Genomic DNA, 21,668 nt, shown 5'->3' on the forward strand with positions numbered 1-21,668 from the left:
CTTCTCTTTTCGATATATCCTCTTCTTTGCACTTCTCTGTGTGAGCATGTGTGCAGCTACCCATCAGCTCTATCACCATCCTGATCCTGTTCTCCCCATTCAGGCATCAAAAGCTTGGCGCAAAAACAAGATGGATGAGTCGAAGCATGAGATCCACTCCCAAGTGGATGCCATAACTGCTGGCACGGCCTCAGTTGTCAACCTCACTGCAGGTATGTGGAGGGTTGGAGTAGAGGGAAAGTCCAGTTCAGGAGAAGGTTTGGTCCCTCTTTTCTGGCTGAAAGACTCCTTTTGCTCCCAGAAAGGAAAACCACATCAGTGGCAGGTGTGGGGATGCTCTTGGAGCACGTCACATGCTGACTCCTCTCTTCCCTGTGCAGGGGATCCAGCAGACACGGACTACACCGCTGTGGGCTGTGCCGTCACCACCATCTCTTCCAACCTGACGGAGATGTCCAAGGGTGTGAAGCTGCTGGCTGCGCTGATGGAGGATGAGGGAGGGAATGGGCGGCAGCTTCTACAGGCAGCCAAGAACCTGGCGAGCGCCGTCTCAGACCTGCTAAAGACAGCACAGCCTGCCAGCGCTGAGGTGGGGTGCTGGAGTGGCTGTGGGACTGAGAGGAAGGGGGAAGCCAAAGGGGAGCCACTGAGTGAGGTTTTCAGGCTTGTTCATGAGCCTGGTGTTGATTTTGCCTTGTTCTTTGCAGCCTCGCCAGAATCTCCTGCAGGCTGCTGGCCTGGTAGGGCAGACCAGCGGGGAGCTGCTGCAGCAGATTGGGGAGAGTGACACTGACCCCCGGTTCCAGGTGAGCATACCCAGCAGCAACCAGGGACACCCACTCCCTAAAACCATCAGCCTTTGCACAGGACCTCACAGGAGGGCTTCGGGCTGAACATTGGCCAGTACCCAGGGGTGACTTTGTGAGGGAGGAGACAGGCCATTGCCCATCTTTGTCTCTAGAGTGATATAACACGTCTTATCTTGTGGATTCCATGTAGATCCCAGAAAACCGGTGTGCTTGGATCCAGCCTGCCTCTGAACCAAAGACGGTAAAACAGGGCTGTAGGCATGGCTTGTTGGTCCTTGCCGTCTCCAATGTGAAGGGGGCTCCTCTGGGAATTATCATCTGAAATCTTTGGAGAAGGGCTCTTGCAAAATTCTACTTTTCTGGTGGTTGGCTCTCAGAAGTCCATGCACTCGGGTTGCTGCTGGGGCAAGTGCTGCTCTGGGGGTCATCTCTTGCAGCCATCTCAGCTCCTGCCTGCTGCTCCCTGCCTGTGGGAGCTGCCTGCCTGTACCCGTTAGAGACCCTGTATGGGTGGAGCCTTGTGCGGCATTTTTTTTTTAGATGAGCTAACTGCCAACTGGCTCGCTTTCCCATGACTGTTCCTTCCAGCACAAAGGAGGTAGCACACTGTGCTGGGGAGTACAATCCAGATATAGTATAGACCAAAATACTCCAGAAAGAAGGGGTTTCTGTTCATGGCAGCCACACAGCTTCAACTGAGTAGAGAGGCCTTGACAGATATCCAAGGGGAAGCAGAAAAGCTAGGACTAGGGCAGGAAGCCATATTTGGCCATGCAGCAGTGCCAGGACAGAATATCCCCAAAGGTCAGATTTAGGATCTGGAAGACAATTTGCAGTCGAGCAGCAGGATGTTCTGCCTCACAGCTGTCAGACCCGAGTGTATGTACTTCCTTCCATGGGCTCAGATGCTGTGGTCTGGGGACTCTGGAATTGGATGCATGCACTCTCTGGTCTTTCATCCTGTCACAAAAGGTGGTGGATTGCAGTGGGAGTAGTCTTGGCTTGCAGGAGGTGAGAGGATGCTGTGACTCTTCTGGTTTGGTGGCTGGGGGGCTTACCTGTTACGGGTACAGGGCTGCTCATTGTGAGCACACACACAACAGGAGGCTGGCAGCTGCAGCAGACAGAGAGCCCTGCCCTGCCTACCAGGGTTTTTGCTGTTTAGTGCTGGTGCTGCCAGTTTGCACCAGTAGTGTGCCACGGGGGCTAATCCTGAAGGCTGCAGAATGCTGTCATGTCTGGTGCCCTGCAGGAAAGCAGTTTGCAATGTGCTGGTCCCTGCCTCTTGCCTGCTGGCACCTGTTGTGCACCTGCCACTGAGGAGAGATGAGGCTGGTTGCCCTGTCATACCTCTCTTTTAGCCTCGGGAATAACAGCAGAGATGTATTCTAGCTTGTCAGCCAACACGTCAGAATTGAAAATAAAAATAGCTGTCATGCCTGCAGTATGGGTGACCAGCATGGGAGCATCTCCTGCTTGCCTCTTGCTGGCAGCTGCCCATGGTGTGGGTGTGCCATGGCTGGCTTGTGCCTGCTGTTTGGCTGGAAGGGTTTGTCATTTTTTCTCTCTGTTCAAATGTTTGCAAACCTGATCAAATCCAGGCAGTACCAGCAGTGTCTTGCAGCAGGTTCTCGCTGTGGAAAAATTGGGGATGGGTGGTTGCCTGGGGAGTGGGGTAGTGGGGTGATGCTGAGCATTGCCTGAGCTGCTGCAGGTGGTGCTTGTGGCAGTGCAGGCTGCAGCTCAAGGCCAGGCTACAGCCTCACTGCCAGCAGCAGTAGACAGTGGAGATGGGGTCAAGGTGTTGCCAGCCTTTCCAGGTATTCAGTGCTGCTGGTGCTGGGACAGAGTGGATGAAAGGCCCCCGAGGGCTCACATTTCCCATCTGAATATTTCATGAGAGCCCTGCAGATGGCTGTGGCTGCTCCCACTGCCCTGGCTGCCTTGTTGACCCTTTCTGTCCCCTCCCAGGACATGCTTATGCAGCTGGCGAAGGCAGTGGCCAACGCCGCCGCTGCGCTGGTGCTCAAAGCCAAGAACGTGGCTCAGAAAACAGAGGATGCTGCACTGCAGACACAGGTGATCGCAGCCGCCACCCAGTGCGCCCTCTCCACCTCCCAGCTGGTGGCCTGCACCAAGGTAAGCAGCAAAATTAACCCTTGCCTCAGTGTGGCTGTTTCACCTGGCTGGGAGGCAGCTTTGCAGTGGGGCCCTATGTGTGCCAGGACCACATGTCCTAAGGCAGGACATTGGAAATCTGGCACAGGAAGTGTGGGCTGCCTCAGGTTGGAGTCCCTGCTGCTGTGCCCAAACAATGAGAATCCTCTTTGGAGGAGCAGAAGTTTGGGATAGCTCCTTCAAGGAGCATAACCATGCTCACTGCCCAGCCTTTCTCCTCCCTTCCAGGTTGTCGCTCCCACAATCAGCTCACCAGTTTGCCAGGAGCAGCTGATCGAGGCTGGCAAGTTGGTGGCCAAATCAGCTGAGGGCTGTGTGGAGGCCTCCAAGGCAGCCACCAGCGATGACCAGCTCCTGAAGCAGGTGGGGGTGGCAGCCACAGCTGTCACCCAGGCCCTGAATGATCTGCTGCAGCACATCAAGCAGCATGCCTTGGGTGGGCAGCCCATCGGGCGCTACGACCAAGCCACTGACACCATCCTCAATGTCACCGAGAATATATTCAGCTCCATGGGCGATGCAGGTGAGACTGAGGCACCCAGGGCAGAGCACAATGCATAGCAAGGTATCAGAGAGCCCTTGGGATTTGCTAACAGGCCACACTTCCATTCTATTCCAGGGGAAATGGTGCGTCAGGCTCGTATTCTGGCGCAGGCCACCTCCGACCTTGTCAATGCCATCAAAGCCGATGCTGAGGGAGAGACAGACCTGGAGAATTCACGCAAGCTTCTGAGTGCAGCCAAGATCCTGGCTGATGCCACTGCCAAGATGGTGGAGGCTGCAAAGGTCAGTGTGTGGGGAAGGATGGATGCTGGCTTTGGCCCCAGCCCTGTCCAATGCTATTGGCTCAGTGCTGGGGAGGGGATGATCAGCCCGTGGTTGAGCAGCAGTTCACAGAGCAAGGTCTTGCACTGAGCCAGAGACCTGTGCAGTAGCGTGAGGCTCCTCCTGTGGAGGAGCTTCAGGGAGCTGTGGGTGGTAGCAGAGGAGCTGTTACCTCTCCTGCTGCTGGACTCTTCTGGCGAGACTTTGAGCATCTCCCGAGCACTGTAAACCAGACTGCCTTGTGGGGGACTCCCTGGCATCAGGCCAGAGTGGAGGTGCTGCTTCAGGAGGAAACGGGACTCCATGGTCCCTGAAAGCTGTGATGGGTTTTCTGCTTTCTCCAGGGAGCTGCAGCCCACCCAGACAGCGAGGAGCAGCAGCAGCGGCTGCGTGAGGCAGCAGAAGGGCTCCGCATGGCAACCAATGCCGCAGCCCAGAATGCCATCAAGAAGAAGCTCGTGCACAAGCTGGAGGTGAGATGCTGGGCAAGGATCTGCAGAGGGCAAGCAAGCACAGGCAGTGAGCAAGACCTGACCGGGAGCCCCCATATACCTCCACCTTCCAGAAGGATAAGGTCCTTTTCAAGTCCAGAGTCCATTGTGCATCACAGAGAGATCTCCCTTCCCTTGTGTGCACCGTCTTGCTTTGGGGTGCTGGGCATTTAGGGCGCTGAGGATGCTCAGGTGCCACAGGAGTAGGCACAGGAGAAGTTGTTTGGGGGATCTGGGCCCTGGTAATGGCAGGGGGGCTTGATACAGACTGCCAGTGTTAAACCTGTGCCTCCCTGTGCCAGCACGCAGCCAAGCAGGCTGCCGCCTCGGCCACTCAGACCATCGCCGCCGCGCAGCACGCCTCCTCCTCCAACAAGAACCCTGCCGCGCAGCAGCAGCTGGTGCAGAGCTGCAAGGTAAGGGCCTGGGCCTGATCCTGGCATCTCAAGTGTTCCCTCTCCCTGTCTCATCTCCCATCAGCAATGCTGGTGCTTCCTGCTCAGCCACAGTGGTCAGACTGGATCTTGAGGCCCTCACTTACGTCCCTTAGGAGCTGATCTTTTGATCACTGGTCCTGGGTTGAATCCATGTCCTTCTGACGGATCTTCTCCAGTGACCCTTTTATCTGGCAGGTGGTGGCAGAGCAGATCCCAATGCTGGTGCAAGGTGTGCGAGGAAGCCAGTCGCAGCCAGACAGCCCCAGTGCCCAGCTGGCTCTCATTGCTGCCAGCCAGAACTTCCTGCAGGTACTCATGCTGCCCAGAGCTTCCCATTACAGCTCTGGCATTGCAGCTTTCCTACCATGCCTGTCCCGTTTAAGACAATGGGAGATCTTCTGCACACAGGCAGCTGAGACACTGTATGTTTGTCCTTTTCTCACTGCTTTTTGTTCTGGCCCTACAGCCCGGTGGGAAGATGGTAGCTGCAGCCAAGGCCACCGTCCCCACCATAACAGACCAAGCCTCTGCCATGCAGCTCAGCCAATGTGCCAAGAACTTGGCCGCAGCTCTGGCTGAGCTCCGCACAGCTGCCCAGAAGGTGAGAGGCTGGGTCCCATCCTGCAGTGAGACACCACCTGTGCAGAGCAGCAGGGAACAGTGGGGACAGCCTGGCGTCAGGCTGCGCTCTCTGCCACAGCCAGAGACAGGTGGGCTCAGCAGTCACCCACTCATCTTCCCTTCTTCCCCACCACAGGCTCAGGAGGCGTGCGGACCCCTGGAGATAGACTCTGCGCTGGGTCTGGTGCAGAGCCTGGAGAGGGACTTGCAGGAAGCCAAGGCAGCTGCCCGTGATGGCAAGCTCAAGCCTCTGCCAGGAGAAACGGTAAGGGTGCAGAGAAGGGTGGCTCAGGGTGGGCTCTGGGGCAGTGGAGTTGCTAAAAGGTGCAGCTCATCATGTCCCAACTCATCCACTTGCAGATGGAAAAGTGTGCCCAGGACCTGGGTAACAGCACTAAAGCTGTCAGCTCCGCCATCGCTCACCTCTTGGGAGAGGTGGCCCAAGGCAATGAGAACTACACAGGTACTGGCCTCCACAACAGGGCTGGGGGAAGGGGCACTGAACTGTCAGGCACTGACCTCTCCATACCCCCAGGAATTGCTGCCCGGGAAGTGGCCCAGGCCCTGCGCTCGCTCAGCCAGGCTGCCCGCGGTGTGGCAGCCAACACCTCCGACCCGCAGGCACAAAGTGCCATGCTGGAGTGCGCCAGCGACGTCATGGACAAAGCCAACAACCTCATCGAGGAGGCGCGGAAAGCAGTGGCCAAGCCTGGTGACCCAGAGAGCCAGCAGCGCCTGGCCCAGGTTGGGACAGTGGCTACCCCAGTGTGCCCCGTCAGGCTGTGGAAAGGGCGTGAGGCTGGCTGGCAGGTGGTGACCGCTCTTTGCTTCTCTGTAGGTGGCCAAAGCAGTGTCACAGGCCCTGAACCGCTGCGTTAACTGCCTGCCAGGGCAGCGGGACGTGGACGCTGCCATCCGCATGGTGGGAGAGGCCAGCAAGAGGCTGCTCTCGGATTCGGTGAGCTGAGCTGGGGCAGGAAGGGAAGGGGGAAGTCTTCTGGAGATGCAAGCTGGTCCAGCAGCATTGGGTTCCACTAGCATATCCCCAAACATGTGCCTGACTTTCATCCTCCATCTCCTCTCACTTCTCTGCCTCTCCTAACCCCTCTCCTTCCTTCCAGTTCCCTCCCAGCACCAAGAGCTTCCAGGAGGCACAGAGCCAGCTGAACCAGGCTGCGGCAGGGCTCAACCAGTCCGCCAATGAGCTGGTGCAGGCGTCGCGTGGCACCCCTCAAGACCTGGCCAAGTCCTCTGGCAAATTTGGGCACGACTTCAATGAGTTCCTGCAGGCAGGAGTGGAGATGGCCAGCCAGTCCCCGGTGAGAGCAAATACCTCTTGGGGCCTGAGTGCAGTGTGAGGTTTGGGATATCTGAGAAGGTAGCTGACCAAAGGCAGGTGGTCAGGCAGTGGTGGTTAGGGTGGCTGTGGCCAATGCAGCTGGGCGATGGGGACTGGAGCTGTGCAAAACTGCAACAGCAGAGAGAAGGTGGCTTGGGTTAGTTCAGCAAAAATTGCTGTTGTATCCTTGCTGTTCACAGACAAGTTGGATGAAGGGAACCTAGCTCAGCTTGAAAATCACCAGAGAAGACTCAGGGTGGGTGTGGGCTTTAAAGAGTTGCTGCAGGTAACTCTTATTGGCTTCTTGCAGAATAAGGAAGACCGAGCACAGGTGGTGTCAAACTTGAAGAGCATTTCCATGTCCTCCAGCAAGCTGCTGCTGGCTGCAAAGGCTCTCTCTGCTGACCCTGCCGCCCCCAACCTCAAGAATCAGCTGGCAGCTGCAGCACGGTAGGACAAACTGCTCCCTGAGAGTTGCTGGCCATAGCAGTGGTGCTGGCGCAGGCACTGATTCATGGATCTTTCTCCCATGTCCCTGGCAGGGCTGTGACTGACAGCATTAACCAGCTGATCACCATGTGCACCCAGCAGGCCCCAGGCCAGAAGGAATGTGACAATGCCCTGCGGGAGCTGGAGGTAAGAAGCCACATATTGACAAGGCACTGGAGAGGTTGAGATGTTGGGTATGGGGGGAGCTGCACCCCACTACAGGGAACAAGGGGGAATGAAGGGGAGGTGCAAGTGGAGGATGCAGAACTTTCCTCTGGACGTGACACCTGTGTCCCTGCAGACGGTGAAGGAACTGTTGGAGAACCCCACCCAGACTGTCAATGACATGTCCTACTTCAACTGCCTTGACAGCGTCATGGAGAACTCCAAGGTAAGCCCTGAATGGAGGTTTGGGGAAGGACAGAGATATCCTTGGGAAGGATATGGGAACAAAGGGAAAGGTGGTTCCTCCCCTACTGATGAAGCGCAGTGAGCTCTGATCCTTGGAGCACTGCAGGAGCCAGAGATGGTCTCCATAATCAGTGCATCATGTGTCCTGCAGGTGCTGGGAGAGTCCATGGCTGGCATCTCCCAGAACGCCAAGAACAGCAAACTGCCAGAGTTTGGAGACTCCATCAGTGCCGCCTCCAAAGCTCTCTGTGGGCTGACAGAGGCAGCTGCCCAGGTGAGACACAGTCCCAGCCATGAGCCTTACCCCAGGGCCACAGTGTCATATGCATCCCACCTTTGCCCTTCCAAATCAGTGGGACAGTGCTGCCAGGCTCCTCGGCAGCCCGTGCCCTCTCGGAGGCTCCCTGTGGTGTGCAGGCTCTCTCTCACCACCTCTCCCATGCTCCTAGGCTGCCTACCTTGTGGGTGTCTCAGACCCCAACAGCCAGGCCGGACAGCAGGGCTTGGTGGACCCCACTCAGTTTGCCAGAGCTAACCAAGCCATCCAGATGGCCTGCCAGAACCTGGTGGACCCTGCCTGTACCCAGTCCCAGGTGAGTGTGGTGTGGGCTCCATTACAGTCATTTGCTTTCATCAAAAGGAGTATGAGGCTGGTTAGAAATGCTGCATCCCACGAGCTGGCAAAGATGATGGCTAGTGTTTCATCAGGCCTCACCAGCTGCACTGGGAACCAGCTGGCAGCTTTGGTGCAATGGTCACAGTCCAGATGGGGGACTCTGTGGGCATGCAGGATCTTTGTGATCCTTCTTGGGTCCCAAGAGAGATGCCTGTGGTCACTGGTGCCCTACAGAGGGTGGGTGGGAAGGGAGATCTGTAGGGATAGGGGGTCATGGTGGATCCTGCCTTACTCTGCTTTCCCCTACAGGTGCTGTCAGCAGCCACCATCGTAGCAAAGCACACCTCAGCTCTGTGCAACACATGCCGCCTGGCATCCTCCCGCACTGCCAACCCTGTGGCCAAGCGCCAGTTCGTCCAGTCGGCCAAGGAGGTGGCCAACAGCACAGCCAACCTGGTGAAGACCATCAAGGTGTGGTGTCCTTTCTGAGGCAATGTGGTAGTGATAGGATTTGGGGCATGGTGGGGGCTGGGTAACTGCTCTGGTCTCTCCACACCAGGCCCTGGATGGCGACTTCAACGAGGAGAACCGGGAGCGGTGCCGTGCTGCCACCGCCCCTCTCATAGAGGCTGTGGATAACCTGACAGCCTTTGCCTCCAACCCGGAGTTCGCCACCGTTCCTGCCCAGATCAGCCCAGAGGTGGGATGCTGCTGGGACAGGGAGGATGGAGCCTGGCTGTAGCAGGGTCTGCTGTGGGGTGGAGAGGAGCTGTGCCTTTTCCAAGCCTGGGGGGCATGCATTGAGGGGGTGTGATGGGGAGGTGGCAGCAAGCCTTGGGCTTCAAGGGGCTGCTCCAGGGTAAGGTTCATGGGAGGGGGAGCAACTTCCCATGCACAGTCCCTTACCTCACCAGCCTGTTGTCTCCCTGTGCAGGGGCGTAGAGCCATGGAGCCTATTGTCATTTCAGCCAAGACCATGCTGGAGAGCTCTGCTGGCCTTATCCAGACTGCCCGCTCTCTGGCTGTCAACCCCAAGGACCCGCCGCAGTGGTCAGTGCTCGCTGGCCACTCGCGTACAGTCTCAGACTCCATCAAGAAGCTGATCACCAACATGAGGTGAGCAGAGTCCTGTTTCTGTGGCTGTGGCTCTGTCCCTTCTGGCACGTACCCCTGCTCTGAGTGAGCATTCCTGGGGATGTTTTGGCTCATCATCTCCTTGGACACAGCTGTTGCAGACAGGTAAGGGATGGGGTGGAAGATGCTATCCCTCTTGTCCTTCCTGGAAGCTGCTCCTCCAATTCTCATGTGGGTTGATGGGGACACACACTGATGTGCCCAGGCTCTATCATGCCGGGAGAGCGGTCTTGCCCCTCACCAGCACCAGCCAAGCTGGGGGTGAAGGGGTGGTGTAGCAGCTGCCAGCACTTGGCTGATTTATCTGTCACACAGGGACAAAGCTCCAGGACAACGGGAGTGTGATGAGGCCATTGAGGTCCTGAACAGATGCCTGCGGGAGGTGGACCAGGCGTCCCTTGCTGCCATCAGCCAGCAGCTGGCCCCTCGACAAGATATCTCCCAGGAGGTGGGTCAGGGACACACTGTGGGCAAGCCTAAGGGAGTGGCATCCTTCCCCTGACTCTCAGCAGCATGCAGGGACCCCAGCCCTGCTGCAGCCTCATGCAACACCCTCTCTTCTCACAGGCTCTGCACAACCAGATGATCACAGCTGTCCAGGAGATCAGCAACCTAATCGAGCCTGTGGCTGCTGCAGCAAGGGCTGAGGCCTCGCAGCTGGGGCACAAGGTAATGGGGGTGTGGAGATGCTGACGAGGCACTTGGTGCCTGGGGAGCAGAGGTACAAGGCAGCTGGGGCTGGAAGCTGCTGGTGCTCACACTGCTCTTCCCTAGGTGTCCCAGATGGCTCAGTATTTCGAGCCACTCATTATGGCAGCTGTCGGTGCTGCCTCCAAAACACCCAACCACCAGCAACAGATGAACCTCCTGGACCAAACCAAAACACTGGCTGAATCCGCCTTGCAGATGCTGTACACAGCCAAGGAGGCTGGTGGGAACCCCAAGGTGAGCAGGAGGGGTGCGTGTCAGGGGCATGCCCTCCTTTGCATGTGGGTGGTGGGTGCTGCACACGTGTGCCCAACGTGGAAACCCCCAGGTCAGTGTGCAGAATCCCTGTAGGGAGGGGAGCTGCCACCTGCATTCCCTCACTGTGGCTTCTCCTTGCAGCAAGCTGCCCACACTCAGGAGGCTCTGGAAGAGGCTGTGCAGATGATGAAGGAAGCAGTGGAGGACCTGACCACCACCCTGAATGAGGCAGCCAGTGCTGCAGGTGTTGTGGGGGGCATGGTGGACTCCATCACCCAAGCTATCAATCAGGTGAGGGGAACACGGAGAGGACCTGGACAGGTCTGGGTGTGGGAGAGAGGAACAGTCAGGGTCAAACCTTACAAACTAAAGACCTTGTGGGCCAGAGCTGGAGCCAGAATGTCCTGATGGTCTCTTGCAGCTGGACGAGGGGCCCATGGGCGAGCCAGAAGGTACCTTTGTGGATTACCAGACCACGATGGTGAAGACAGCCAAGGCTATTGCAGTGACTGTGCAGGAAATGGTGGGTGCAAGTGAGCCTGTCACTGTAGAATGCACTGCCTGATACTCAGTTAGGCTACTGTCCTTCTTGCCCTGTCCAACTCCTGCTCTTCTTCCATTGACAGGTCACCAAATCTACCACCAACCCGGATGAGCTGGGCATACTGGCCAACCAACTCACCCATGACTATGGGCAACTGGCACAAGAGGCCAAGCCGGCTGCCCTCACCGCTGAGAACGAGGAGGTACAAAACTGGGGGGAGTGCTGGAGCGTGCTGTGAGGCAGACCAGGGGCTGTTGGGGCGTGAGAACAGAGGACAGGGACACTTGAACTTCCACTTGGAGCTGGGGGCAGGCAGCTTTCACACCTCCTCTGAAACATGGCATAGAAACAAGGAGCAAAGCTGTGTTTCCTTTTTCCTTCTCCTGAGTGGGAGGATTGGGAAAGAGGAGCTGGGTGACGGGTGTTTCCCAGCGGGTATCACAGATGCAGAGCTTAGTTCCCTGCTGACGCTGTCACACATACATTCCTCTGCAGATTGGCTCCCACATCAAGCGCCGGGTGCAGGAGCTGGGTCATGGCTGTGCTGCCCTGGTCACCAAGGCTGGAGCCCTGCAGTGCAGCCCCAGTGATGCCTACACCAAGAAGGAGCTGATAGAGAGTGCACGCAAGGTTTCTGAGAAGGTAGGTGGTCGAGAGAGGGGTTTGACAGCATGGTGAGGTGGGAGGGATACTGGATTCAGCCATGTGTCCTTGGAGCTACCACATTGGATCCTCTCCTGCTCCTGTTGGGTTCTGTTGGCTCTCTTGGCCATGCTCCCCCTGCCCAGCTGATGGGGTGGAGGATGGATCCACCTCTAGACACTACAACAGCAGCTGGTGCTTGTGGTGGGTGAGTGTGATGTCTAGGTGCTGCAGCCTGCCTGGGAAAACTGACCTACACACTGGTGACAGGCCAGGGCTCTCCAGATCAGTTCTTGCAGAGTTGGGCAAAGCATCTGCAGCAATGCTTGCAGCTCATGCTCAGTGATCAGTCTCCACTTCACCTTTTGCTGGCATCCTGTCCATTAAGCCAGTCTAAAGAGCAGAGCACACTTCTTAAGAACAGATGAAAGTGTGGCTTAAAAAGTCTGGTTGATAAGGATAGAGCAGCAGTGCTTTTAAGCACAAAGACAAAAGTAAGCACTTGTTAATTGTGCCTGCCACCTCCATCTGCAGGACCTCCTGCAGGTCCTTCCTTTCCACAGTTGCTTTCCATTAGGAAGCTTGTTCTCCTGTGAGTGCTTGCCCAAGTACAAAAATTAAGTTTAAGAGCTAAAAGAAGGAACAAGCTGTGATATTGTGCAGTTCTGATGCCCATTATTAGTAAGAGATCTTACTAATTTGAAAACTAGTCCAGCTAGTTAGACTACCAAACAGGATAGGTGCAAGGTAAAAATAAATAACTGGAAGCTAAGAAGGAGTGTGCAGACCAAAGTATTCCCAGTTCCTCTCCTTGATATGGAGCAGCTCCACCCTTGGATGTGTTGGAGGCATATGTAGTGAGGGTTCCTGAGCCTGCTTTGCTCCCCCAGTCACTGTACTCATACCCCACAGGTGTCTCATGTGCTGGCAGCTCTTCAGGCTGGGAACCGTGGGACACAAGCCTGCATCACAGCAGCCAGTGCTGTCTCCGGCATCATTGCTGACCTTGACACCACCATCATGTTTGCTACAGCAGGAACCCTCAACCGGGAGAACTCTGAGACCTTTGCTGACCACAGGTACGCAGGCGCTATGTCCAGCCTCTGCTCAGCCAGACACAGGGGTGTCAGAGTGGTCCTTCTGAGCACTTCTCCAGCGCCAAGGAGAGCTTCAAGCTCAGATCATGCTGGCTCCATTTCCCGAAGCTCCAGCTTGTACATAAAAAACCCAGGGTCCACAGTCCCTCTGTACCCCAAGGACCGTGTGTGCAGTAGAGGGCTGTGTCCTCCATGACCCGCTTTTTCTCTGCAGGGAGGGCATCTTAAAGACAGCCAAGGCACTGGTAGAGGACACCAAGGTGTTGGTGCAGAATGCCACGGCCAGCCAGGAGAAGCTAGCCCAGGCTGCCCAGTCCTCTGTGTCCACCATCACCCGCCTGGCAGAGGTGGTGAAGCTGGGTGCTGCCAGCCTGGGATCTGAAGACCCAGAAACCCAGGTGTGTGACTGGATGTGTGGGCTGAGCAGAGGCTGCTGCTAGGTGGCTTGGAGGGGTTGAGGGATGCAGATGTCATGTGGTGCTCTGGGCTGGATCCCAAGAGTTGGGGAAAGAAGGGGCTGGGCTTTGGCCAGTGCTGGCTGAGCTGGACTCCCTGTGGTGCCCAAATCCCTTACTACTGGGCCACACCATCCCCAGCCTGAGTGTGACCATAGCTCAGCCATTCCCATGGTCTTGCTCTCCCCAGGTGGTCCTGATCAATGCTGTGAAGGATGTGGCCAAGGCACTTGGAGACCTGATCGGTGCCACCAAAGCAGCTGCTGGCAAAGCTGGGGATGACCCTGCTGTCTACCAGCTGAAGAACTCAGCCAAGGTCTGTGCTGGTTATGATGAGAAGGAGCAGATGAGGCAGTGGGGCTGGAGAAAGAGATAGGTTTTTTTCTGCCTGTCTGGGCACAGAAGCACAACTGTGGGGCAGTCAGGACAAAAGGGTAGGAAGGGGCACATAGAAGGTGGAACACAGCATGCAGAGAAGCAATTGAGGCAGTGTGAGTAGAGTATGGGGATGGGACAGTTTTGGATCAATCCACAAGGGAAGGACAGGTGCATGCAGCAGGCCAGAGCTTGTGTGGGGATTCACCTGGCTGTCTTTCTCTTTCCACAGGTGATGGTGACAAACGTCACTTCCTTGCTGAAGACAGTGAAGGCTGTAGAGGACGAGGCCACGAAGGGGACACGGGCGCTGGAGGCCACAATTGAGCACATTCGCCAGGAGCTGGCAGTGAGTACAGCCGCGGTGCTGCCCCTGCCGCACCACTTGCCCACAGCCCCGTGCCTCACCGCTGCCTCTCGCCTCGCAGGTCTTCTCCTCCCCTGTGCCTCCTGCCAAGGTCTCCACCCCAGAGGACTTCATCCGTATGACAAAAGGCATCACGATGGCTACAGCCAAAGCAGTGGCCGCTGGCAACTCGTGCCGGCAGGAGGATGTCATCGCCACGGCCAACCTGAGCCGCCGGGCCATTGCAGACATGCTGCGCTCCTGCAAGGTGGGGCGGGCAGCGGGTGTGAATCTCTAGCGTGGGTTTGTGGGTGGAGGCAGGGATGGTGCTGGATGTAAATCCGGGTTTCCCCTGTCTCCGGGTTGCAGGAAGCAGCCTACCACCCAGAGGTGAGCGGGGACGTGCGGCAGCGGGCGCTGCGCTTCGGCAAGGAGTGTGCTGATGGCTATCTGGAGCTGCTGGAGCATGTGCTGGTGGTGAGTGTCCCCAACCCAGTTCCCAGGGTGGGCAGAAACTGATCATGGACTGCCTGGGTGTTCCCCAAATCCCCAAGATCCTCTGGGCTCTTCACCTCTTCCCACTAGGGCCTTTGCACAGCCCCTTCACTGCTTTTGCTGGCACAGTGTGTGTCCGTAGCCCTGCTATGGAAGCAGATGTCAGAGAGCTCAACAGGCTCTAAGAAAGGTAATTTGCTAGTAACAGATGGAGATTAACTGGCCATAAACAGATGGAGGCTGGAAATCAACAACACGGTAGTATAATCTTGTAAAAATACAGCTTCCAGTAAAAGTGATAGGAATAATAGACCTCAGGCAGTGGGAAAACAAAGTGTGTAATGCCCACAGCACAATGTGTGGGAGATGGACGGTGCCTGCCAGAGCAAAGATAATGACTGCAAGCGCCCGCTGCACCCTTTTGATTCAGTCTCCCTCTGACTGAGTCTTCCCAAGGACTTCAGCTGCAACATTAGTTTACAACAAGTAAATTAAGCCTCTAGCATGGTAGAAAAGATCCAGTGAAGTCCTTCCAACAGTTTGCATTCTTGGCAAGACCACAGAAGTGGACCCAGAGGCACTGTGGGGATGTGCGCACTCAACCCATGGTGCTGTGAGATCCCTCAAAGTGGGGTCAGGACAAAGACTGACAGTGATTCAGCTCTGTGTCATGGTTGCACTAACCTGGTTAGTGAGTGAGTGCTGTCTGGGATCGCCAGATACAAAGTGATGGAGCCCAGGGTGTGGTTTCCTGCAGGGAATGCCCCCTCAGGCAGAGAGGGTAACCAGCACTGGCAGCAGCCGGAGGAGGTGGGCAGGAATTGATGGCTAGAAATTGAAGATGAGTAGAGGAGAAGTCAAAGGGTGGTTTTATTAAAGGGAGGTAACCACTGGGGTACAGTTCCAAGGGGAGCAGTGAGTTTTCCATCCTCTACATCTAGATCAAATGTCTGCCTGGAAGATGCTTCAGGCACACATGAATCATGGCAGCCAAGGCTGGAGTGCTGAGTAGAAATTCTCTGGCTGACCTGTTGTTAACAGATGATTAGGCTAATGACTTAGTGTGGCAGTGCCCGAGGTCAGCCTACTTGCAGGAACACGCCATTCCCCTGTATTTTGGGTGTTACCGTCCCGCTGCCGTGCAATGTTTTGACTATCACACATTGGAACATTCCTTGAAATGTTCACTGGAGGTGCCTCTTAGTAAGCTCATAGCCTCCAGGGTGCCTTCAGCTCCAGACAGAGATCATTTAGCAGTTTAAAACACGTTGTCAGAGCAGACAGCAGGCTTAATAATAAGGCATTTAGACTAGATGTGCTCATGAGGGCAAACCAGCTATCACTGTGTGCCATCAGCTTGAGTACTCTGAGCCTTACACAGCTCTGGTGACTGCTGGGATGGTCCAACACAAGGCCAGGAAAAAGCCATGACTTCCCCCAGTCTCCACAGCACTCGGGTTTGCAAAGGCAGGAGTGAAGCTCATGGGTCCAGTTTATCAGAGCATAGCAGGTTCCTGGAAAACCACAAGCAGGAAGGATCTAGGGGAATGGGAGGGCAGATGGCGGATGGGGTGCAGCCTCATTCCCCAGCAGCAGCAAGGTCATAGCTGCACACTGTGTCCCCAAGGGAACCACTGCCTTCCACAGAGCATGAACAAGTATGGTTAGGGTTCAAGAATAAGGGTTATTTGTCTCAGGCTGGAAAACATGGCTCCCAGCAGAGGAGTGGGAAAGCCTGCATATTTCGCTGGGGAGGGGTAGGAATTTGAACCTCCATGGAGACTTGGTATTTGGTAACAATAGGTCTCTCCCTCCAAAAGCAGAGAGATTCCGTGGCTCAAAACTGCAGTGAAGCAATTCAGGGTGGCGAGAAATAAGGTGTAAAGGGTGTGAGGAGGAGAGTGGCTACTCTGGGTGTAGGTGGCTCCTCTGGCTATGAGAGCCTCATCCCGGTGCCCTGTCTTGCCCATCCCTGCAAGGCTGAAGTAAGAGCTAATGATGGCAACACAGCTCTCCACCCAGGATCTCTGATCCTTTGTTCCCACTTCTCCCCTTGGCTGCCCTTCACCCCTCACCAAAAAGCACCCACCTTCCCCTACCCTCCCCTATCTCTGCTCCTTCTGGCTGGGGCGTTCACTGCTTTCTTTTCTCTCTTCTCCCTCCTCTCTGTCAGCCGGTGAGTAAGGCAACACTGGGGTGCCTGCTGGTCTCTAACCTCAGCATGAGCCTTGCTCATCACGTGTCTGTGTGCCCAGCCCAGTGCTGGGGTGGCACTTGTGTGTGTCCACAGGGACCCTGGGGTCCATGTGTTTGTGTGTGTGTACTCACCCCTGCTCTAGCTGATGGGCAGCTGCTGCCTGTGTGGTGCAAGTTGGGCCAGCAGTGAGCTCTGCTTGTGCATACAGACCCTGTGTGCGTGCACATGTGTGCTGTGGTGTGTGCATGTGTCCCTCCAACCCAGGGAAGGACCCTTAGGGCACTGCCTGCCACCTCATCCCGTTGGGGCCAGCCCTCCTTGGTGGGGACATGGCTCCAGGGTACCGCCCTTTGCCCAGCTTGCATTTGCAAACAAACCTCCAAAATGGAGCTAGCGAAGGGGAAATCCTTCTGGAGCTTGAAATGATTTGCAAGGGAGAAATGTTGGCCTGGGTAGCTGCTGAGTGCAGAAAGGCTTGTGCTGAGGGTCTTGTGTCTGAAAGATGTCCCAGAAGCTGTGGATGCAGAAGGGCCCTGGGGAAGCTCATCCTATCCTGGGGCACAAAGAGAATAGACAGAGTCACTTGAGAAAGCTGCTCAGACAGTGCCTGATGTGTACGCGTGTGGGAGGGGGCTGGGGGATCCCACCCTCCTTCCCTGGGGAGCACACCCCAAACAGACCTATGAAGTCCCCCTTTTCCAAGTGCTTACATCTGCTCCTTCCCCCCAGATCCTGCAGAAGCCAACTCACGAGCTGAAGCAGCAGCTGGCAGGCTACTCCAAGCGCGTGGCCAGCTCCGTCACCGAGCTCATCCAGGCAGCCGAGGCCATGAAAGGTATGGAAAGATCCTGCTCAAAGGGGCAGGATCAAGGGCTGGGATTAGGGTGGAGGGCTCGGCAGCTGCTGGAGGAGGTAGGGAAAGTGAGAAATGAGGCTGCATGCAGGTGTAACCTGCCTGGTTTCCCGGTGTTCCTAGGGACAGAGTGGGTTGACCCAGAAGACCCCACTGTCATCGCTGAGAATGAGCTGCTGGGGGCAGCAGCTGCCATTGAGGCTGCAGCCAAGAAGCTGGAGCAGCTGAAACCAAGAGCCAAGCCCAAGGTAGCAGTGCTGAGCCTTGTCTGACCCTCATGCTTAGCTTGGGGTGGGCTGGGGCTCTCCTGCCTGTGCTTTAGCCAGGTTTGAAGCCCCATCTGACAGCTGATCCCTCTTCCTGTACTCCTGCTACCTCCCACATCCCCAGCTGAACTTTCTTCAGGTAGCCTATGCTCTGCTGCACCCCACAGCCCTTAATCCAGCTGTATATGTGCCTCCCTCAGCCCCCTGGAGCCATCCTTCTGTTCTGCTCCATCTATCCCAGCACTCCTGCTTGGGACTCACACTCTGCTTTTGCCCGCAGCAAGCAGACGAGAGCCTGAACTTTGAGGAGCAGATCCTGGAAGCTGCCAAATCCATTGCTGCAGCCACAAGTGCCCTGGTGAAGGCAGCCTCAGCAGCCCAGCGGGAATTAGTGGCCCAAGGAAAAGTAAGGCCATAAGATGGGAAGGAGAAAATGTAGAGAAGGGTTCTCCTTTCTTCTGCAGCTACTTGTAACCCTCATGCCCTGTGACAAGAGGTGTGCAGGGTGATGACCTTTCTTTCTCCCCTCCTTCCTCATAGGTGGGCGCCATCCCAGCCAACGCAGTGGATGATGGACAGTGGTCCCAGGGTCTCATTTCAGCCGTGAGTATCAAGGTCATGTTGAGGGGTTGAGGAGGAAACCTTCCTCTTGACTCGTGCTTCAAACATGGGGATGCTCTGCCCTTTTGCTTCTCCTCAGTGGAAGAAGCAGCCATGCTTCTTCCTCCCTCTCCCACATGCTGTGGAAGCTGGTTTTTTCCATCCCATGCCCCACAACCTCCTTGGAGCCGATCAGGGCTCCTGTACCGTCCCTGACAGCCTTTCTTGCCACAGGCACGCCTGGTGGCTGCTGCCACCAACAACCTGTGCGAAGCCGCCAACGCTGCGGTGCAGGGCCATGCCAGTGAGGAGAAGCTCATCTCATCTGCCAAGCAGGTGGCTGCTTCCACAGCCCAGCTCCTGGTGGCCTGCAAGGTGAAGGCTGACCATGACTCAGAGGCCATGAAGCGGCTCCAGGTGAGTATTAGGCTGCCTCTTCAGCCCCTGTTGCTTGAGGGGTGGCTGGGAGTGGGGTGAGGGCATGTGGGTGTTCTCCAGGGCTCATGCTCCCTGCCTGCGTGCTGTCAGTGGGAAGTTCACTGGAACACAGGCTCCAGGTTGTTTGGATTTCACTTCTAGCTGTGTGCCAGGCATGTGAGTGATGCCGGGCTGCTCAGCTTGGCAGCATTCAGGAACAATGAACTGGCACAGGAATAGCTGAAACGGGTGCACTTCTTCACTGGCATTCAAGAGGTTAATGTGTGGGGGGGCACATTCTGTATCACTGTTAATCCTCAGAGGCCATGGCACACAAGAGGTTAATGCCCATGTGTTGGGGGGTTAACCTGGGGTCTCAGCACTGGAGCCGAGGGCTGGGAAGAGTCAGCAGGGCTGCCTCCCATCCCAGTCCCTGCCCCGCTCCTCCAAGAGGAGCCAGAGCCTGGCTGGGAGCAGAAGCGCCTGAAATGGTCATGAGCGGGTGACAAGGCAGCGAGCCATGTAAAGGAATCCCTGCCTGCAGCTCCCAGCACTCCTGGCTGCCTGTCCTGCCTGCTGGCCCAGCCTGGGCTGGGGCAGGAGTTCCTTCACACCCCGGGCAGCAATCATACCCTGGGGCTGTGACTCATGCTGACATTCTCCTCCTCCCTGCTGCAGGCCGCTGGAAATGCCGTGAAGAGAGCATCAGACAATCTGGTGAAGGCAGCACAGAAGGCAGCTGCCTTCCAGGACCATGATGAAACGGTGGTGGTGAAGGAGAAGATGGTTGGAGGAATTGCACAGGTGAGTGAGGCTGCTCCAACAGGGCAGGAGCAGCTCTAGGTGCCACCACAACCTGTGTGTGCTGGTCTCAGGAACATGTCCTACCACCCACCAGCACAGGTCATGTCTTGAGAGAGCCTCACAAAAATGCTGTGGGTTCACCCATCCCACTGAGCACCAGTTAAACAATGAGGCCTCACTTTGTCTGCCGCAAGTAGCCCTGGGTGATGGTGCATGCTCCCACGAGTGTAAAGCCCTGGCTTCCCCTAGGTGCAGAGCCCACAGTATCCCAGTGTCTGTGACACACGGAAAAGGCAGAGCAGTGGGTAGAGGGTGAGATCTACCTAGTGTGGGGTGCCACAGTCCCAGTGCTGGCTCCGTGCAGCTGAGACCCTCTGCACAGCACATGGGGCTGCGCCCTGGGAGCTGCGCTGTTCTGCTTATCTCCAGAGTACCATGCTCTCACCCCAGGGACAAACAGCCCTCATGCTCAGTGAGGCAGTGGCTGTGATGGGAGGGAAGCAGCAGCTGGAGAACCCAGCTCTGGGGTTGACATTGCCGGTGGCAGAGGCTCCGGCCATCCCTGTGGGAGGCAGCTGTGACCCTGGGGCTCTCTCCTGGCAGATCATCGCCGCCCAGGAGGAGATGCTGCGCAAGGAGCGGGAGCTGGAGGAGGCGCGGAAGAAGCTGGCGATGATCCGGCAGCAGCAGTACAAATTCCTGCCCTCGGAGCTGCGGGACGAGGAGCAGAACTGAGCCGCACGCCCTCCCGCCGCTCACCGCACAGACTGCTGCCTGCCCACCCGCCCACCTGCCTGCTCCTATTTAAGACGACCCGCCACAAGCGAAGGGCTGTCTGGGCTAGACCAGAGCTCTGCCCGCACCCAGAGCAACGGGACTAACCCAGTTGCCCCTCCAAGCTGGTGCCGCACCAGCAACTCCGCTTCGCTGCCCAGCCCACCTTCCCATGCACACCCAAGGCACAATCAGAGCGCTCGGAGGGACTCGGTTGGGGTGGGAGCCGGGGCTGCACTGGCTCAGGGCTCACCCGCCAGCCCCGGGGTGCGGGCCCACAGAGCTCTCCACTGCAAGGGGATATTTACTTGTGCCTTCTTCGTTCCCTCTTGTGCCCCTTTTTTCTTTCTCCTCCGTGCGGGATGGGGACAGGCGGGGGGCTTGCCCTCTCCTGTGCAATGGTGTGCAGGGAGCAGCTGCCCCTCGCTAAGCTCTTGCACGGAGCTGCCTTTCGCCTCCAATGCCTTATTGCTGGCTGGATCTTCCTCTACAGCTACCCTGGAAGGCACTGAGTCTACCCCATGAGTATCTTCTTCAGCCCAGGCCCCTCTGGGGAGCAAGCAGGGCTGGAAGCCACAGTGCCTCCACTCAGGATGGGGGATGATGTGATGAGTTCACCCCCAGAGCTGTTTTTTGCCTTCCCGCAGGGCTTCCCCCCAACTGCGGCCCCAGCCAGTTCTGCCTTCCTCCTTCTTCCCAAGTGCCTGCATTGTTTTCCAAGATCTACAGTATTTTTGTAACTTTTCCATTTCTCTAGTATTGAGCCTGCAGCTTTCAAAGTTCATTTATTTCCCTGCCAGCTCATGCTCTGCCCACTAACACCCAGCTCTCGCCGGGGTCCCGTAGCCCAGCATCCCACCCCTCCTCGGCTCCGGGACCCTCGTCCCTTCCCCTTTGCACTCGCTGAGGCTTCTCTCACCATTTTGATACTTTAAGCATCCCATATTAAAGATTGAAGGAAACCAGCTCCCCCCCAAACCTCCGGGGTGGGGTGGGGGATGCCAATGTCTTCTCAGAAAGACGCTTTCATCAATAAAATCTGGTTTTCCTGCTTTCTTGCCAACTGGGTATCAACGGGCCTCTCCAGGAGACGGGGAGGGCAGGGGGGCCTGGGCGCCTTCCCTGCCGGCAAAGGGAGGGGGGAGTGTACCACGGGTGCTTATACAGCATGGAAAATATTTGAGGCACGTCCAGCCCCAGGCACCCGGCAGGCCGGACCCCTGCTGCCAGCCATGTGCCGGCCTCGCAGGTGCTGCCGGGGAGCCACCACTGCAGGAGGGGGCCTTGGGGATTTTGTTTCTGGGGGATTTGGGCTTCAGGGAGGGCAGGGGGTTATGTGTGTGTGGAGCTGAGCTCCTGGCCCCATTCCTGCTACTAGCCAAATACGCTCCTGGGTAGGGTGCCATAGGGTGCAGGTGGGGGACCTCCCACCCTGTAGTCACTGGTGGCCCATCAGTGGGGAACAGTCTGGTGCGGTGTGGGTCTGG

The 21,668-nt window shown here is 56.8% G+C and overlaps 1 protein-coding gene across 2 annotated transcripts in view; it reads left to right on the forward strand.

Moving 5' to 3' along the window:
- The window catches only part of TLN1 (talin 1), a 35,003-nt gene extending 13,759 nt beyond the window's left edge, over nucleotides 1–21,244 (forward strand). Inside the window, exons 15-58 of one of the 2 annotated variants that reach the window (XM_069001881.1) lie at nucleotides 104–212; nucleotides 381–589; nucleotides 708–806; nucleotides 1,000–1,050; nucleotides 2,781–2,948; nucleotides 3,216–3,510; nucleotides 3,607–3,773; nucleotides 4,157–4,285; nucleotides 4,606–4,719; nucleotides 4,936–5,049; nucleotides 5,207–5,341; nucleotides 5,498–5,626; nucleotides 5,722–5,824; nucleotides 5,897–6,105; nucleotides 6,200–6,319; nucleotides 6,483–6,680; nucleotides 7,011–7,150; nucleotides 7,243–7,336; nucleotides 7,491–7,580; nucleotides 7,752–7,874; nucleotides 8,050–8,193; nucleotides 8,526–8,687; nucleotides 8,776–8,916; nucleotides 9,151–9,332; nucleotides 9,666–9,798; nucleotides 9,918–10,019; nucleotides 10,125–10,295; nucleotides 10,458–10,607; nucleotides 10,738–10,839; nucleotides 10,943–11,062; nucleotides 11,356–11,502; nucleotides 12,415–12,581; nucleotides 12,814–12,997; nucleotides 13,245–13,370; nucleotides 13,662–13,778; nucleotides 13,858–14,043; nucleotides 14,145–14,252; nucleotides 17,197–17,302; nucleotides 17,444–17,568; nucleotides 17,867–17,992; nucleotides 18,127–18,189; nucleotides 18,421–18,603; nucleotides 19,282–19,407; nucleotides 20,011–21,244. In XM_069001881.1, coding sequence (XP_068857982.1) covers nucleotides 104–212; nucleotides 381–589; nucleotides 708–806; nucleotides 1,000–1,050; nucleotides 2,781–2,948; nucleotides 3,216–3,510; nucleotides 3,607–3,773; nucleotides 4,157–4,285; nucleotides 4,606–4,719; nucleotides 4,936–5,049; nucleotides 5,207–5,341; nucleotides 5,498–5,626; nucleotides 5,722–5,824; nucleotides 5,897–6,105; nucleotides 6,200–6,319; nucleotides 6,483–6,680; nucleotides 7,011–7,150; nucleotides 7,243–7,336; nucleotides 7,491–7,580; nucleotides 7,752–7,874; nucleotides 8,050–8,193; nucleotides 8,526–8,687; nucleotides 8,776–8,916; nucleotides 9,151–9,332; nucleotides 9,666–9,798; nucleotides 9,918–10,019; nucleotides 10,125–10,295; nucleotides 10,458–10,607; nucleotides 10,738–10,839; nucleotides 10,943–11,062; nucleotides 11,356–11,502; nucleotides 12,415–12,581; nucleotides 12,814–12,997; nucleotides 13,245–13,370; nucleotides 13,662–13,778; nucleotides 13,858–14,043; nucleotides 14,145–14,252; nucleotides 17,197–17,302; nucleotides 17,444–17,568; nucleotides 17,867–17,992; nucleotides 18,127–18,189; nucleotides 18,421–18,603; nucleotides 19,282–19,407; nucleotides 20,011–20,142 — 6,099 coding nt within the window. In that variant the 3' untranslated portion in view covers nucleotides 20,143–21,244. The remainder of the gene's footprint in view (nucleotides 1–103; nucleotides 213–380; nucleotides 590–707; nucleotides 807–999; nucleotides 1,051–2,780; nucleotides 2,949–3,215; nucleotides 3,511–3,606; nucleotides 3,774–4,156; nucleotides 4,286–4,605; nucleotides 4,720–4,935; nucleotides 5,050–5,206; nucleotides 5,342–5,497; nucleotides 5,627–5,721; nucleotides 5,825–5,896; nucleotides 6,106–6,199; nucleotides 6,320–6,482; nucleotides 6,681–7,010; nucleotides 7,151–7,242; nucleotides 7,337–7,490; nucleotides 7,581–7,751; nucleotides 7,875–8,049; nucleotides 8,194–8,525; nucleotides 8,688–8,775; nucleotides 8,917–9,150; nucleotides 9,333–9,665; nucleotides 9,799–9,917; nucleotides 10,020–10,124; nucleotides 10,296–10,457; nucleotides 10,608–10,737; nucleotides 10,840–10,942; nucleotides 11,063–11,355; nucleotides 11,503–12,414; nucleotides 12,582–12,813; nucleotides 12,998–13,244; nucleotides 13,371–13,661; nucleotides 13,779–13,857; nucleotides 14,044–14,144; nucleotides 14,253–17,196; nucleotides 17,303–17,443; nucleotides 17,569–17,866; nucleotides 17,993–18,126; nucleotides 18,190–18,420; nucleotides 18,604–19,281; nucleotides 19,408–20,010) is intronic. The other variant, XM_069001882.1, reaches the window with a different exon arrangement.
- Nucleotides 21,245–21,668: the final 424 nt, after the last annotated feature.

This window comes from Aphelocoma coerulescens, assembly GCF_041296385.1.
Source record: "Aphelocoma coerulescens isolate FSJ_1873_10779 chromosome Z unlocalized genomic scaffold, UR_Acoe_1.0 ChrZ, whole genome shotgun sequence".
NCBI classification, from domain to species: Eukaryota; Metazoa; Chordata; class Aves; order Passeriformes; family Corvidae; genus Aphelocoma; species Aphelocoma coerulescens.